Below are 13,252 nucleotides of genomic sequence, written 5' to 3'. Positions count from 1 at the left end.
GACGGCTGCATTAACCGCATCGTCACTGGCAGTAGGCTGCAAGGCTTGTACACTTCAGCTATGAGTCTGCACTCGTTCACTTGGAAAGTTTGTTGATGTCTCTGCATTTTTCATACGAAGAACTATTAGTCTGGTGTTCACACTAAAGGTTAGTGTGCTGTGACCCATGATCCTTTAAACCCTTTTACAAAGTTAATTTGAAATATTCTCTAGTGTTTTCCATTGTTGCGACAGTTGTTTTTGAATGGATGCCTTTGTGTCTACATCGCAGAGCCGTACTCACTCTGCAGCTTGGGAAAACTCCGCACAAAGTCATAATTTTTGTCCTGCATTGCCTAGCACTTTAAGGCCAGAGTGGCAGTAGCTCTGATGGGAGCCAGCTGGACACGAAGCTTTAGGAAAGAGTTCCAGTTGAAGAAGCTTCCTCTTTTTCCAGCTACACTTGAACTCTTACTTGAACCTCGGGTGAGTACATATGAAGAAATGCAAGGGACTTAATACTTACTACTTTTTTACCAGCTGACTGGCCTTTGGGCGTTTTGACATTGTTTTTAAGTGTTGCATTATGCTAAAAACTAGAAAACAAAAGTGAACGCTATTTTTGCATATTTGAATGCTCTTCTGGTCAACAACTTAAAATAGAACCTATTAACTTGTGTCAAGAGGATCGATTTGGCAGGGATACAGAGGTGGAATGGGATCAACAGCTATTAATCTGCTAGACTCCCGATAGTGTTTCTCTCACGGTCTCTGTCTCCCCCCCTCACTCCCGCTCCTCTCCCCCCCTCACTCCCGCTCCTCTCCTCAGTGGTACACCCTGTCTCTCACCTCTCTCCCTCACCCCTGCTCCTCTCCTCAGTGGTACACCCTGTCTCTCACCTCTCTCCCTCACCCCTGCTCCTCTCCTCAGTGGTACCTCCCTCCTTGGGTCTGGCTCCTGTACCGGCTCTCAGCGCTGGTCTACACGCTGGCCTGGTGCATCCATTCTGGCCTGCTATTTGCCTCCCCCAAATGGCTGATCCTGTTGTGTCACCTGACCTACTGCATTCTGGGAGTATATTACCTCATCGCACTGGTTAACCTCATTGCCATGCTGGTTTGCATCAGGTGCTTCTGCAGACGGGAGGTTAAAAAGAAGAGCTCAGGTATGAGAAGATGGGTAGGTGGGTGTAAGATGTGGATGCAAAATGTGAATTTGTCAGAAATGTAATTTCTCAGCCATCAACTGATATATTACTTGAAGCATAATTAAAAAATGAAAATGCTCATTTAAAAGAAAAATGGATTTAGAGGGTTTTGCATCTGATCTCTTCAAATAATGTTGGCTAGTTCGCCTTTGCGTTCCAGACAGTTTGGACACCTCAGAGGGGGCCCCCCACACGGAGTCCTCCCGTCTCTGGGTTGAGCAGTGGACATTGCTTCGCCTCACACCTCCTCCACTGGCTCTTTCGCTCCGCCTGCAGTGGCTCCTGCAGGTCATTGTGAGCACCTTCTCCCTCACGGTGTCCGTCCTCTACTGGTCCATCAACTACCCCGTGTCCCACCACCCAATCAGGCCCTTCAGCATCAACCTCCACGTGGTCAACAGTGCTCAGGTTCTCCTGGAGCTCTTCCTGTCCGCCACACCTGTGCACCTGGTCCATTACGTCTACCTGCTGGCAGCCGGGGTTCTCTACCTGCTCTTTGTCCTGGTCTTCTGGTTGGGGGGATTCACCAACATGAACGGGCAGCCGTACGTGTACCGCGTGCTGGACTTCGGGGGTAACCCGGTCCTCGCCACCCTCTGCACGCTGGGGTTCAGTCTGGTCTGCCTGCCCCTGTTCCACTTCGTCCTGTGGAACGTGCACCTCCTGAGGGAGCGGCTGGCCCGCGGGCCCAGAGGCAGAAGGTTTGCCCTGAGGAGGGAGGCCTGGTGGTGGGGCAATGTGGGAGGTTTGTCACCTTTCCTCACGGCAGCTCCAGACCCTGAGGTGCTGGTCTTTGCAAGCAGAGAAGGAGAGCCACAGCTCCTTAGAGCGTTGTCCCATGGCTATTGCAGCATGACCACTGAGTCACCAGCCAATGGTCACAGCTCCGTCAGTGCCTAACTCTGGAAACAGCCCAAAGCAGGGACTGAGTGAGTGTCTATTTTACTACCACAAAAATGTCAAAAACTTGATTGTGCCCCTTGAGCCATCACGGTCAAATCCCAATCCACAATGAGAGAGGAGTTGTATTACACTGCTAAGCACACATAGAGAAGCAGTATTTTTTTTTTATGTATATGTACTAACAGAAATGTATCTTTTTGTATTTGTTGGTATTGTATGACAAATACTGAAAAGCAGAGGTTCATGCTTCTAATGTACTTTTCTCTGGTCATTAGAGATTGACCGATGTCCGAGGATAAAATGTGCAACATGTCACGCATACTGCCCCTTGTGTAAATTAAATTACCAACATAGCCCAGCCAGAACTTTGGAAGAGTGCAACATTGATCCTGGGAGCAAATGATTAACCCTTAATAGTCTAAGCCTTATTTTTTTTAAAAAGCCCTATTTCATTGGTCAGCTATGAAATGTTACTTTCAATAGGGAGCCTTCCACCAGCTGTAGTTTACAGGCCATATTGGCTGACTTCTACTGCTCGTGGCTCTGCATGGTGTCTATTGAACCATAAAATGTCAAAATAATATAAAATAGTCTTCTCAGCTCTCATCTGGTGTTAGTTTGTTTTTAGCTAAAAAAAAAACAGTTTCTTTAATTTGCAGCATTGCTGGTCTCCAGTATTTTTGTCATTTCAATGTTTAGCAGAGTTTTGCTGTAACCAGCGGTGTGATCATAATCACCAGCAGAGGGAAGCAGCATTGCTCATTTCAGCAGCTTCCCACTCAGTTTCTCATTTTGTGACACAGCTGTTAAGTGATGGCTTTTTTTTTTTTTTTGCTTTTCTATGTATTCTTATTTAACTTTGAGCCAGATGTGGTTTTGGTCATAAGCATACCAACACAGTCTAATCCTTGAATTTCCCCTGGGGATCAATAAAGTATCTGTATCTATCTAATCTACACTCGTGTCTCAATATTTTTGTAGATGAAAATTAGAGGCAATTAGAGGCCTCCTCCTCCTCCATTCCTAATCTGTACCCTGTACCCAAACTGATCTGTACCCAAACTGATCTGTACCCTGTACCCAAACTGATCTGTACCCTATACCCAAACTGATCTGTACCCTGTACCCTATACCCAAACTGATCTGTACCCTGTACCCAATCCCAAACCCAAACTGATCTGTACCCTATACCCAAACTGATCTGTACCCTATACCCAAACTGATCTGTACCCTGTACCCCCAAACTGATCTGTACCCTATACCCAAACTGATCTGTACCCTGTACCTTATACCCAAACTGATCTGTACCCTGTACCCAAACTGATCTGTACCCTGACCTATTTACTGGATGGCCTACTTCCTGTGCACTTTCAACCTACACACAAGTCAACTTCCTCATTCACAACATGACACAGGTGCATGTGTGGGCATTTTTAACCTGACTCATGCCTGTTGTGTTCCTTCTAACTACCCCACATACCATTTTAGTCCTTTTTTCCAAAAAATCATTATTGTAAAATAAGTCATAAATACTCATTATGACTCGTTTCGCACAAATCTAGGGCCTTATGTAAAAACAATGGGCAGGGTACAAACTATAGTCCCGTCCGTCATGCTGAGAACATGTTTGTCTTCCATCCTACTTAGTTTGGGCAGGCTAGGAATAATACTTCCAAACAGGGCCTCTAAGATAAGTATAAATGTGATTATAAAAATCAAGGGTGAAAAAATGTGTGAACATGGAATTCGACAAAAATATTTTACAGGTCGTAGTATTGGGATCTAAACATTATGAAGACAAACTTTTAGCAAAAATTGAGACTGTAGCCATTTTCTTGAATTCTATCTGATTTGACACAAAATGGCCCTCTTCAATAACAGGAAGAAGTGTACAAGTTTCAACTTATTGGACGTAAAAAAACAAATGGTCACCACCTGAAAGTAAATGGGCGTGTTTGTCTCAGTGCAAGAAAATGGAGGCACATCATTAAGTTTGTCTTAATTAATATCCACTTTAGGTGCCTATTACATCTCTTAAGTTGTCTTGAGGAACTCATAGCTTTATTTCTCAAGGCCTACTGTAACACCTGGTTTACCCACTAGCTTGACAATGTTACTAGTACACATTATTACTTATCTGTTATATTTTCTGAACTTGTGGAGAACGGGTTGGCATAAACTTTGGAAATTACGGGTAATGTTGGCTGTGGACAACTAAAAGCTAAAAGCTACAGGGGCCTATTAAGGACATGGGGTTCCAGTCTGGTTTGATGTGGTTCGGACTGTACTCTTAACACAACCCGGAGCTCTTGAGGTCCTCTCCCTGACTCGCTTGCGGTGAGATGGTCAGTAGGGTTCTGCATTTCTGGAAAAAAAAAAACACTGCAAGTTATATGTAGTTGCAAGCAAGCCACAGAGTGAAGATGATTTTCCTCTCAGTAAGTTTTAAACCGTGCTGTTACAAGGCATAACAAGGCAAAGCTTTAAATGTGAAGACAAGGAAGTGCTAGCCATGAAAATTTACTTGGGATTATTACTCTACTATTATTTTGGTTTCAGTGGCTTTTTCTGTCATCAAATCTCCCATGTCCCATTATAACATCCAAACATGTTGATCAAGTTAGCATGAAATGTCCACTCCAACACAACAAACACATGATCCTACTCCTTCACTGAGAGGCCCAAGGCCTCATATCCTATAAGGCTCTGAAGTGTCACAGGCCTACAAGGTGCCATGGGGTGAGTGGCTCTTTTGTTTGGGATGATCCACAAGCATTGCAGTGTTGAGAAATTGTTTGTAAATATACTATAGAGGAGGACTACAAAATGACACATATCAGTAAAAACTTATGTTCTAAAAACCTCATGGAAGGGAGGATTAGCAATTATCTCCTCACGATCTGCTAGCTACCTATTCCGTGAGTACACTGTGTAGGCAGCCCAGGCTCCGAAAACAGGAAACAAAGTGGGGGCATCCCACCCCATCTCTCTCTCCCACTTGCTTCCTGTCACTCTTCGCTGTCCTATCAATAAAAGCCAAGAAGTCCAAAAATATATAAAAGTGTCTGCTAATAATTTTAAATGTAAACATTAACATAACAAACACAACTTCCTGCACAATCGATGACCGCATATTTAAGATGAAGTTCATGCTTGCTGCAGTCCCCAAAACCAAATGCAATATTGTCTTTCTGTGAGCCCTATAAGAAAAGAACAAACAAGATTCCTTGCACTCACTGCCCAGATCAGGCACTTGGCACATGCTTTGAGAATGTGTCCCTTTCAGACCCTTCTGGAATAGTGTATTTTCTACAAGTATTACCGGTATGCCATCACTACTTGGCAATTACATAAAACCCAACCCCTGCCTCTGCCTTAACAATTCACAGCTATCTCTCACTCTTAATCGGCAGACACTGTTTTGTGTTCCTTGCCACAGGAGTTCCATTGACTGGAGGGACATGAGACCTACTTCCCCCCTCACTGTCATAGGATCATCATTATTCCACCTTTCCACCTTGTTGTTCAGATGATGCACATCAAATAACATCCAAATGTAGGCCTAGGTGTTCAAATTCAGTCTTTTATGATATTCAGCCATCTAAAATCTTACTAAAATGGCTGTAGCCCCCTTTGCTGAACTCTTGAAACAATTGTAACAGTGAAGTCACCATCAGGTCATCTGCTTTGTACAAATCTGCTTTTAAACCAGGGCATGACTTACAACCTAGACGGAATGGAAATGAGAGTATATTGATGAAGGGAGAGTTCTGATGTCATGATACTTAAATGATGAGTTCAGATGGGCAAACACATCATCATTTTTTAGAAGGAGACTCAGCAGGATCACTGCTCTCCACTGGTTTCTCGGGTCCACTGTTATTGTCTGTAGTATTAGCTTTCTGTCTTGAGCCCTCTCTCTGGTTAAACCAGCCAAGCAGTTTCCTCCTCCTCTCCTCCTTGTTCTCTGTCTGTGGAGGTTAGAACTTCACACCACACAAGTGTGGTGGGTGGTGGCAGGTACCTGTGCCAGTCCAATCTCAGATGTAACATGGAACTTGCCTCTTTCTCCAGAGCTTCTGCACCTACATTAGCCATCTCCTATTGCTGGACTAGCATCTGCACTAGCGTAAGCCTTCTCTTTTGTGAGCTCCTCTCAGTTGAACCAGCCAAACAGCATCCACCTCCAGCTGGTGGCTCTCTCAGGCTGGTGGTTGTATTTTAATGCCGGAGGAGAACATGATGACCATATTCCAATGTTGACCTGTCTTCTTAAAGTTGAAGGATAGATCCTCTTTAGTATGGCAGCAAGGAGGGTTGGTTTCTAAATTCCAAGGCAAATAGCTAGGTATTTCTGTGCAGACAGAGACCAGGAATCGCTGGATTCTATGTATGTTTGGAACATAGTATCATGATATGGCAACAATGTCAGAGGACAGAATGCAAAGATCTCCATGGGGTGTTTTTGGACTACCATGCACACAATCTGTTGTCGATAGTATTCTATTACATTCAGGTCCCTGAGAAGATTTTAATCTTAGTCAGCATATTTTGAGGATATTCTGTTATGCATCATGGCTGGAGGCACCATTTCACCCTTGGATTTTACCATGGTGCAAGAGTTTTTTACATTGATGGTGAGGTGATTCCTACGGAGCCTCGGATATGTCATGGGGGAAAAAAATAATAAGTTGTGGCCACAAAAAGCAATTCGTTCCCACAAAGTACTAATTTGTGGCCACGAAATATTAATTCGTTCCCACAAAATATTAATTAGTTCCCACGAAATAGTAATTCGTTCCCACAAAATAGTAATTTGTGGCCACGAAATATGTATAGTCTAACGTGCACTGGACAGCTGGGTGAGCAAATCGAGCGCCAGTAGAAGCCTGTCGTGTCTTTTCTCATCACTCCCCACCAGCTCTCAATTCTCTGGTTTGCAGTAGGGTACAACCGGGACGATTGAAACGGGGAACGAATGAAACATTCCGGTTTTCTCCGAGTGCAACGATGATGGACAGACATCATTTGGACAAAACATAGAGCATATTCACCTCCGTTGCTCAGCCAAATGCCTTCCTGTTACGTCCTGTTATCACTGAGTTACAGGCGATAAACGATTTCTGATGGTCACAAGTTTACTTCATTAGCGGTTTATTTTTTTTGATTATTAAAGAGTGTTTTTCATTTAAAGGTTTGACTTCATGCTTATTCAGTAGAGCATTTAGTGCTCTCCCCAATCCCAGACGTTCACATTGCATGTTTGTTTGTAATGGATGCAAAACAGCCTATAATGCTAAATGTCTATGGGGGGACGATTGAAACACCTCAATGCACACGTATCTGTGTTTATACTATATTTAATGCAGGTGAGACATGGAAAAGCAGTTTTAGAAAGATGCAAATATATTTGGGGCTATCAGGTAGGGGGTCGAGTTTTGCCATGTTAACCTATGGAGACTGACGGCCTGTGGGTCATGAAGGATACAAGGATACAAGGAAGTTTATTGTCACATGCATATAGTTACTGGAAGTAAGAAATGCAGTGAAATTATGTCTGGTGTCAGCCTATTTGTGCATTTGTGGGTTTAGTAGATTAAGTGGCAAGGGCTGCATAAAAAAGGTGGGGGAGGATTGGGATTGGGTGGGGGGCACCAACAAAGAGCACCCAAGAGCAACAGGGGCAAGGAAAAACTCCCTTACCAAGGAAGAAACCTTGGGCAGATCCATGGCTCAAGGGGATAACCCAACTGCCAGGGGTCTTGATGTGTGTGTTGGGGGGATGACAGGGGAGATGGGATAGTGTGCTGTGTATGTGGGGAGAGGGCAGTGTGCAATATGTGTGTTGGAGAAGCTTCCTCATGAGACAATGTGCTGTGTATTGGGGGACTTACTATTGCAAGTAATGTAATGTATGTGAGTGATGACAGTGAAGATGTGTGTGTGGGCGGGAGGGGAGTGGAGCAGTGACTGTGTGTGTGTGTGTGTGTGCAGTGTGTGTGTGTGGGTAGGTGGGGGCAGTGAAAGGCTAGGCAATCAAAAATATGAAGGGCACTTATTTGGATGTGTGGTGGCTTTAACCACATAAAAACAGAGTGAAATAACATTTTGTACCATTATTCTAGCTATATTAATGGCATAGTGCATGCTATTTCCATAACCGCGAAATACGCGCATCAGTTGTTGATGAGTTGTTGAACTAAGACATATAGCATATAGACATATAGACATGAACCAAGACATATAGCCCAGCAATCTATCTAAAATAACACATACTTGAAGTACCATTCATGGTATGTTGTCAAATATTGAAGTTGTGGGAAGTTTACATAATTTATAACGCACGTTCGACTTCTCCTTAAATAACTCTTGAACGGTTTTGTTCAGAGCTGTAAATGCAACTGTATTTGACAGAGGACAGATGTAGGTTGCTAGTGACAAAATATTAACTTTCAGTGTTTTACAATGTCTTTGTAGGCTAAATTACGTTTCATTAAAAAGTGTTTGATTTGTCCCGGTTCTCCATCAACCTCGGCGTTGCTCCTGACCGTCCATCTATCTCGGCACAGGTCCTCGGGTCAGCGCACCTCTGCGACGCGACGTTTTACAAAAGATCGAAGTGCCCGAGATATGATTTCATCGGCGCGCGGCGTATGCAAATAATAACAAAGAAATGGAACAGTGATGGGTGTGTGGGTAGAAGGTGTGAGATGAGATGAGGATGGGGAAAAAAAGAGAGTGAGGAGGGGGGGGGGAAGATTCACCTCCAGCTATCTGATGCATGTTTTAATGGAAATGTTCACGGCCGCCTATAAAAAAAAACAAAAGCGAGAGACACGCTCAAGTCGCACCCTCGCCGCAGCAGCGACCTGGCTCTTAATAGTCTGTGGAGATGCCTCTCGCTAATAATGAATCCCTCCAATGCCAGGCTTTTCAAAATGTCTGTATTTCATTCCCAGCCTAAAATAGCACTCTACCATACTATCCCTGTCCATTGTGTGACAGCGACTGTTTCTGTTTGAGGAGTTGCGCTTGACTTGCTCATCAAGCTGTCCAGTGCACAGCTTATAGGCCTACCTATTTCGTGGGAACAAAATAATATTTCGAGGCCACAAATGACCTTTTTCGTGGGAACGAACTGCTATTTCGTGGCCACAAATTAGTAGCCTACTGTGTGGGAACGAATTGCTATTTCGTGGCCACAACTTATTATTTTGTGGGAACGAATTTCTATTTCGTGGCCACAACTTATTATTGTCACATATCAGCCTTTGTGTCGTGATGTCTTTGGTGTTATGAAATGTATGTTTCTGTGTAAGCTATGACTGGGGTGGGCTGAACTCTGAACAAAGCGTCTGAATACTGATATTGAGGGATAGGAACTCTGCACTGATTACACGGACTAATGGACTGGTGTTGGGGTTAATTGAATGATTGGGACATGGGCGGGGATAAGTGCTTTTATACAGGCCCACGAAGACGGAGGGCAGAGAGAAAGTGGCTTTCCAACTGGCAACGGAGGGGGTACGCGGTCCGAGATGCAGCAGCTGCAGCAAGCAGATCGACGGGTGTCTGCAGGATGAATGCATGCGTACATGCCGACAAAAGGAAAGTAACCTACCTATTCCTACTGTTGGGAGTGAGTGGGCCAGTGTCGGGACTACCGCGATTGTAAAGGCTGTGCATTGTTTTGTCTGTCGTTCCGGAGAGCTGTGGAGTTCGGGACTGTCTGGATCAGCGAGGGTAGAGACAGAGAGAAGCGCGCTGTCACCTACTAAAGGGGTACTAAAAGTCACCCTAGTAGCACCATAGTAGGTACAAAGTCACCTACTATGAGTGGGCCGCTGTCTAGCCTGTAGCTGTCTGAGTGTTTGTCTTGTCACTTTTCCAGCCTGCGAGGAAGAGGATCGGCGCTTTGGGACGGGAGAGTTTGCATGCAGCACGACTGATGTGGGCATGGAGTGCGAGATGTTCCAGTGCATGGCTAAGGGAAGTGATCATAATTTGTCGCTCAGTGAATGGGCTGGCAGATGACTGAGTGGACACTGAGTGTTTTTCCTTCGTTTAGCAGTGACTAGGAGAAGAAGACGTGACACAGCCGGAATAGGAAGACACAGCGGCTCAACTCTGGGAATCACAGAAAGTGATGGAGTGCCCCGCCCCTTCTCTCAACTCCGGTTCGTGATTGGCCTAGAGGGACTGAGTGCTTTGTGGGATTTATGAGTTTTGTTTTTTTTTCTCTTTATGCGGGTTGCGCACGCGCCCATCTAGCTGGGCAGCTGTGTACTGAGCCTCTCTTATTGGGGTGACATGAGTGGCAAAACAGGCAATACCCTTATGAATGGACTACCGTTGATTAAGAAACTTCCATAGTGAGTGTTGGGTGTGATTAGTAGTATTCACTGCTGTGTGAACCTATTTGTGTGAAGTGACAAAATGAACTGTGGGCTGCTGTGGCAACTTTATCTGCATGTCATTTTCTTATTCGGTGTTACTGTTACTTATTTTTCTCATTGACATTATCTTTGTTATCTGTGTGGTTAATTTCCTGTTATTCGGCTGCCAAAATCGTGAGGTTGTATTGCCTGCCTGCTCCTCCTTAAACCTGGTGTCTGTGTGGCTATCTGTGTATCGGCCACTTCTGTGTGGGGGATTATCCGGGGCGGGATATTGGTGACTGGCCTGGCCCGGCTGTGTATCACCTGCTTAGACACTGCATTACGCTGGGGGGTGTGGCTGCCAACCCGTTGTTCAATAAAACCTGTAAAATTTAACCTTGTCTGGTATGGTGTGTCACAGAGAGGACTAGATTTTAGTACTTGCTTGGGTAGCCCGGCGCGACACTTGTGTTATTTTTTATTTTTTCCCCATGACATATCTGGGGCTCCGTAGATTCCTTCTATAGACCTCTCCAGAATAAGTCCCGCCTCCGAAACTTCCGTATCCATCCAACTTCCGGGCGTCGATTGTCTATGGGAAATAACATGGCGTTTCGAAATATCATACCGGTAAAACATCTGTAGGTAGTGAAGTAGAAAAAGCTGGTGGGCAGATTGGCCTACACACTTCTGCCATCTAGTTTCCACTGGATTTTTGATTGTTATTAGCCGTTTAAACGGCCCGACAATCAAAAATCCAGTGGAAACTAGATGGCAGAAGTGTGTAGGCAAATCTGCCCAGCAGCTTTTTCTACTTTGTCACCTACAGAGTTTGACAGGTGCGATCTTTCAAAACGCCAATGTTATTCCCATAGACATTTGACGAATCGAAGGTTGATGGATACGAAGTTAGGAGGCGGACTTATTCTGGAGAGGTCTATTGAATTCTCCAGTCTGTTATATGACCATAGACAGCTTGAAGGTGGGTAAGGCAATGAATATGTTAAAGGGAAACTTGGCAGAATTATCTATTTCCCCTTCTGCTGGAGAAATTGTGCATTATGCTTTTTCAAACTGTGGGAAAAGCACATGGATTTGTTTACAAGCTAGCGAAACGGTTAGCATAAGTTCGGAAGAACAATGGGGATGTTGCAAGGTAAGAAACACGATTTAAAATGAGTTTCTTGTTTCTCACTTCCCTTTCCGGGACTGTAGTCTGTTGCAAGGTTGGTTTTCCGCCTGGGGACGCTAGGGCAGCGGGGAAAGTCACCATTTTCACTGGAACAGGTCATTTAACCATCCAAAGTATTTCTAAACAGGTTTATTATGTTGAAATAGTTGCCAAGTTTCCCTTTAAGACCTTTATTACCTGTTAAATTGTTGTGCTTTGGGTTTGTACCATGCAGAATGTGTCCTTTGATTGAAGTTGCTATTTCAGGGATGGAGAAATTTGAGAGAATCAATAATAATGCAGTTAGGAGATTACTTGGAGTGCCATTGGCTATGATTTGAAGTGACATTTACGTCCTTTTTTGGAGTTACCGATGACCAGCTTGGTGTAGGAGTTAAATGATGCTGTCCGACTGGTGTGGTTCAGTATCGAAGTGCATTACAGTATAGGGGTATTATTGGGCAGGCACAGAGTGGAAGAGCATGGTTTGCGTAAGGTGACCGTTGGAAGAAAAGGAAACTGGATAAGCAGCAGCAGCAGCTTCTCCAACAAAGCAAGGGCAATCAATGGACTGGCATAATGTTGAGAGGTGAGGGGGAAGATAAGCTGGGAAGAATTGTATGCTATGGATGGTTGTCGAAGCCACTTGTGGTGTTCTCCCAACTCTGACGCTCAAGAGCTCTAGAACCTCAATCAGTGGACGGGAAGATGGAAGCTGCAAATTGTCATTAGATTTTGGAAGGCAATTTCATGTTTGACAGTGTGACTGCTATGACGGCTATGGATTTGCATCCCGAGGGGTTTAGTTTGTTAGCCTGGTCCTAATTTCATAATGTACAGAGACTCTGGCCACTTTCTATTGCCATGCGTTAACTTCCTTGAAAGCGAGTACTCTGTTGAAGTTTAAAACTATTGGATCTGCCCAGAGCCACTCTGGATCTGCCATAACTAATCGCTAATGTTTGGTTGTGACACACGTCATGCTCAAACTAGCGCACAACCTCAACGCCATCGTTCTCAGCCACTCCCTGTGTTCGCTGATTGGACAGGTAAAATTTGGTGTGAGAACCTGCGAATATACCGAAATCCCAGACTACGTACCGAAGGAAAATGAAAATTGAGCGGAAGTATGTGTAGGAGGGCAGAGCCAGGCTATTAGTTTGTAGCTAAAGCAACCAAAATGCCTCTGGGTTTAAGGACAATCACTCAGTAGAGATTTAAAAGGATTTGTCTGAGGCTGCTGAAAGAGAGCCAGTGGTTATGACTGAGGTGCTCAAAGTCAACTTGGAGACACATTGACCTGTGTTATGTGAAGAAGGCTGTTGTCAAAAGATGTCTGGGACTGGTTGCCTAAGGTGACCAGGGTTCATAGCCCAGCTTCGACTCTTGCACTAATCCAGGTTTGTGATCTTGGGCTGCACTCCCAGCCCCCAACCTCTTCCCATACCTAACATCCCCCCAACCCGCCCACCCCTTACCCTGGATCGCATGCATAATAAGCATAGCATAATAAGACGCATACTTAGATAATCAGACTAGCCCTGGCAATAGTTGACAGGTAAGTAACTTTAAAGGAAAGTGTCTGCCAAAGGAATAAGTAAATTAGGCAGTGT

At 44.5% G+C, this 13,252-nt stretch overlaps 1 protein-coding gene across 2 annotated transcripts; it reads left to right on the top strand.

Moving 5' to 3' along the window:
- The first annotated feature begins 318 nt into the window (after positions 1 to 318).
- On the top strand, positions 319 to 3,003 carry LOC125302258. 2 transcript variants are annotated; one of them, XM_048255366.1, is made up of 3 exons: positions 319 to 465; positions 911 to 1,145; positions 1,348 to 3,003. In XM_048255366.1, exons 1-3 carry the CDS (start codon positions 370 to 372, stop codon positions 2,085 to 2,087), a joined length of 1,071 nt encoding a protein of 356 aa, XP_048111323.1. In that variant the 5' UTR covers positions 319 to 369; the 3' UTR covers positions 2,088 to 3,003. The 2 variants fall into 2 exon arrangements, with proteins under 2 accessions (XP_048111323.1, XP_048111324.1); XM_048255367.1 differs by lacking the exon at positions 319 to 465 and having other exon boundaries at positions 1,081 to 1,159.
- The last annotated feature ends 10,249 nt before the right edge of the window (positions 3,004 to 13,252 follow it).

This window comes from Alosa alosa, chromosome 10 (genome assembly GCF_017589495.1).
Source record: "Alosa alosa isolate M-15738 ecotype Scorff River chromosome 10, AALO_Geno_1.1, whole genome shotgun sequence".
Lineage (NCBI taxonomy): Eukaryota > Metazoa > Chordata > Actinopteri > Clupeiformes > Clupeidae > Alosa > Alosa alosa.
The sequence above is the reverse complement of the archived record's forward strand: the minus strand, read 5'-3'. Positions and strand labels throughout refer to the sequence as shown.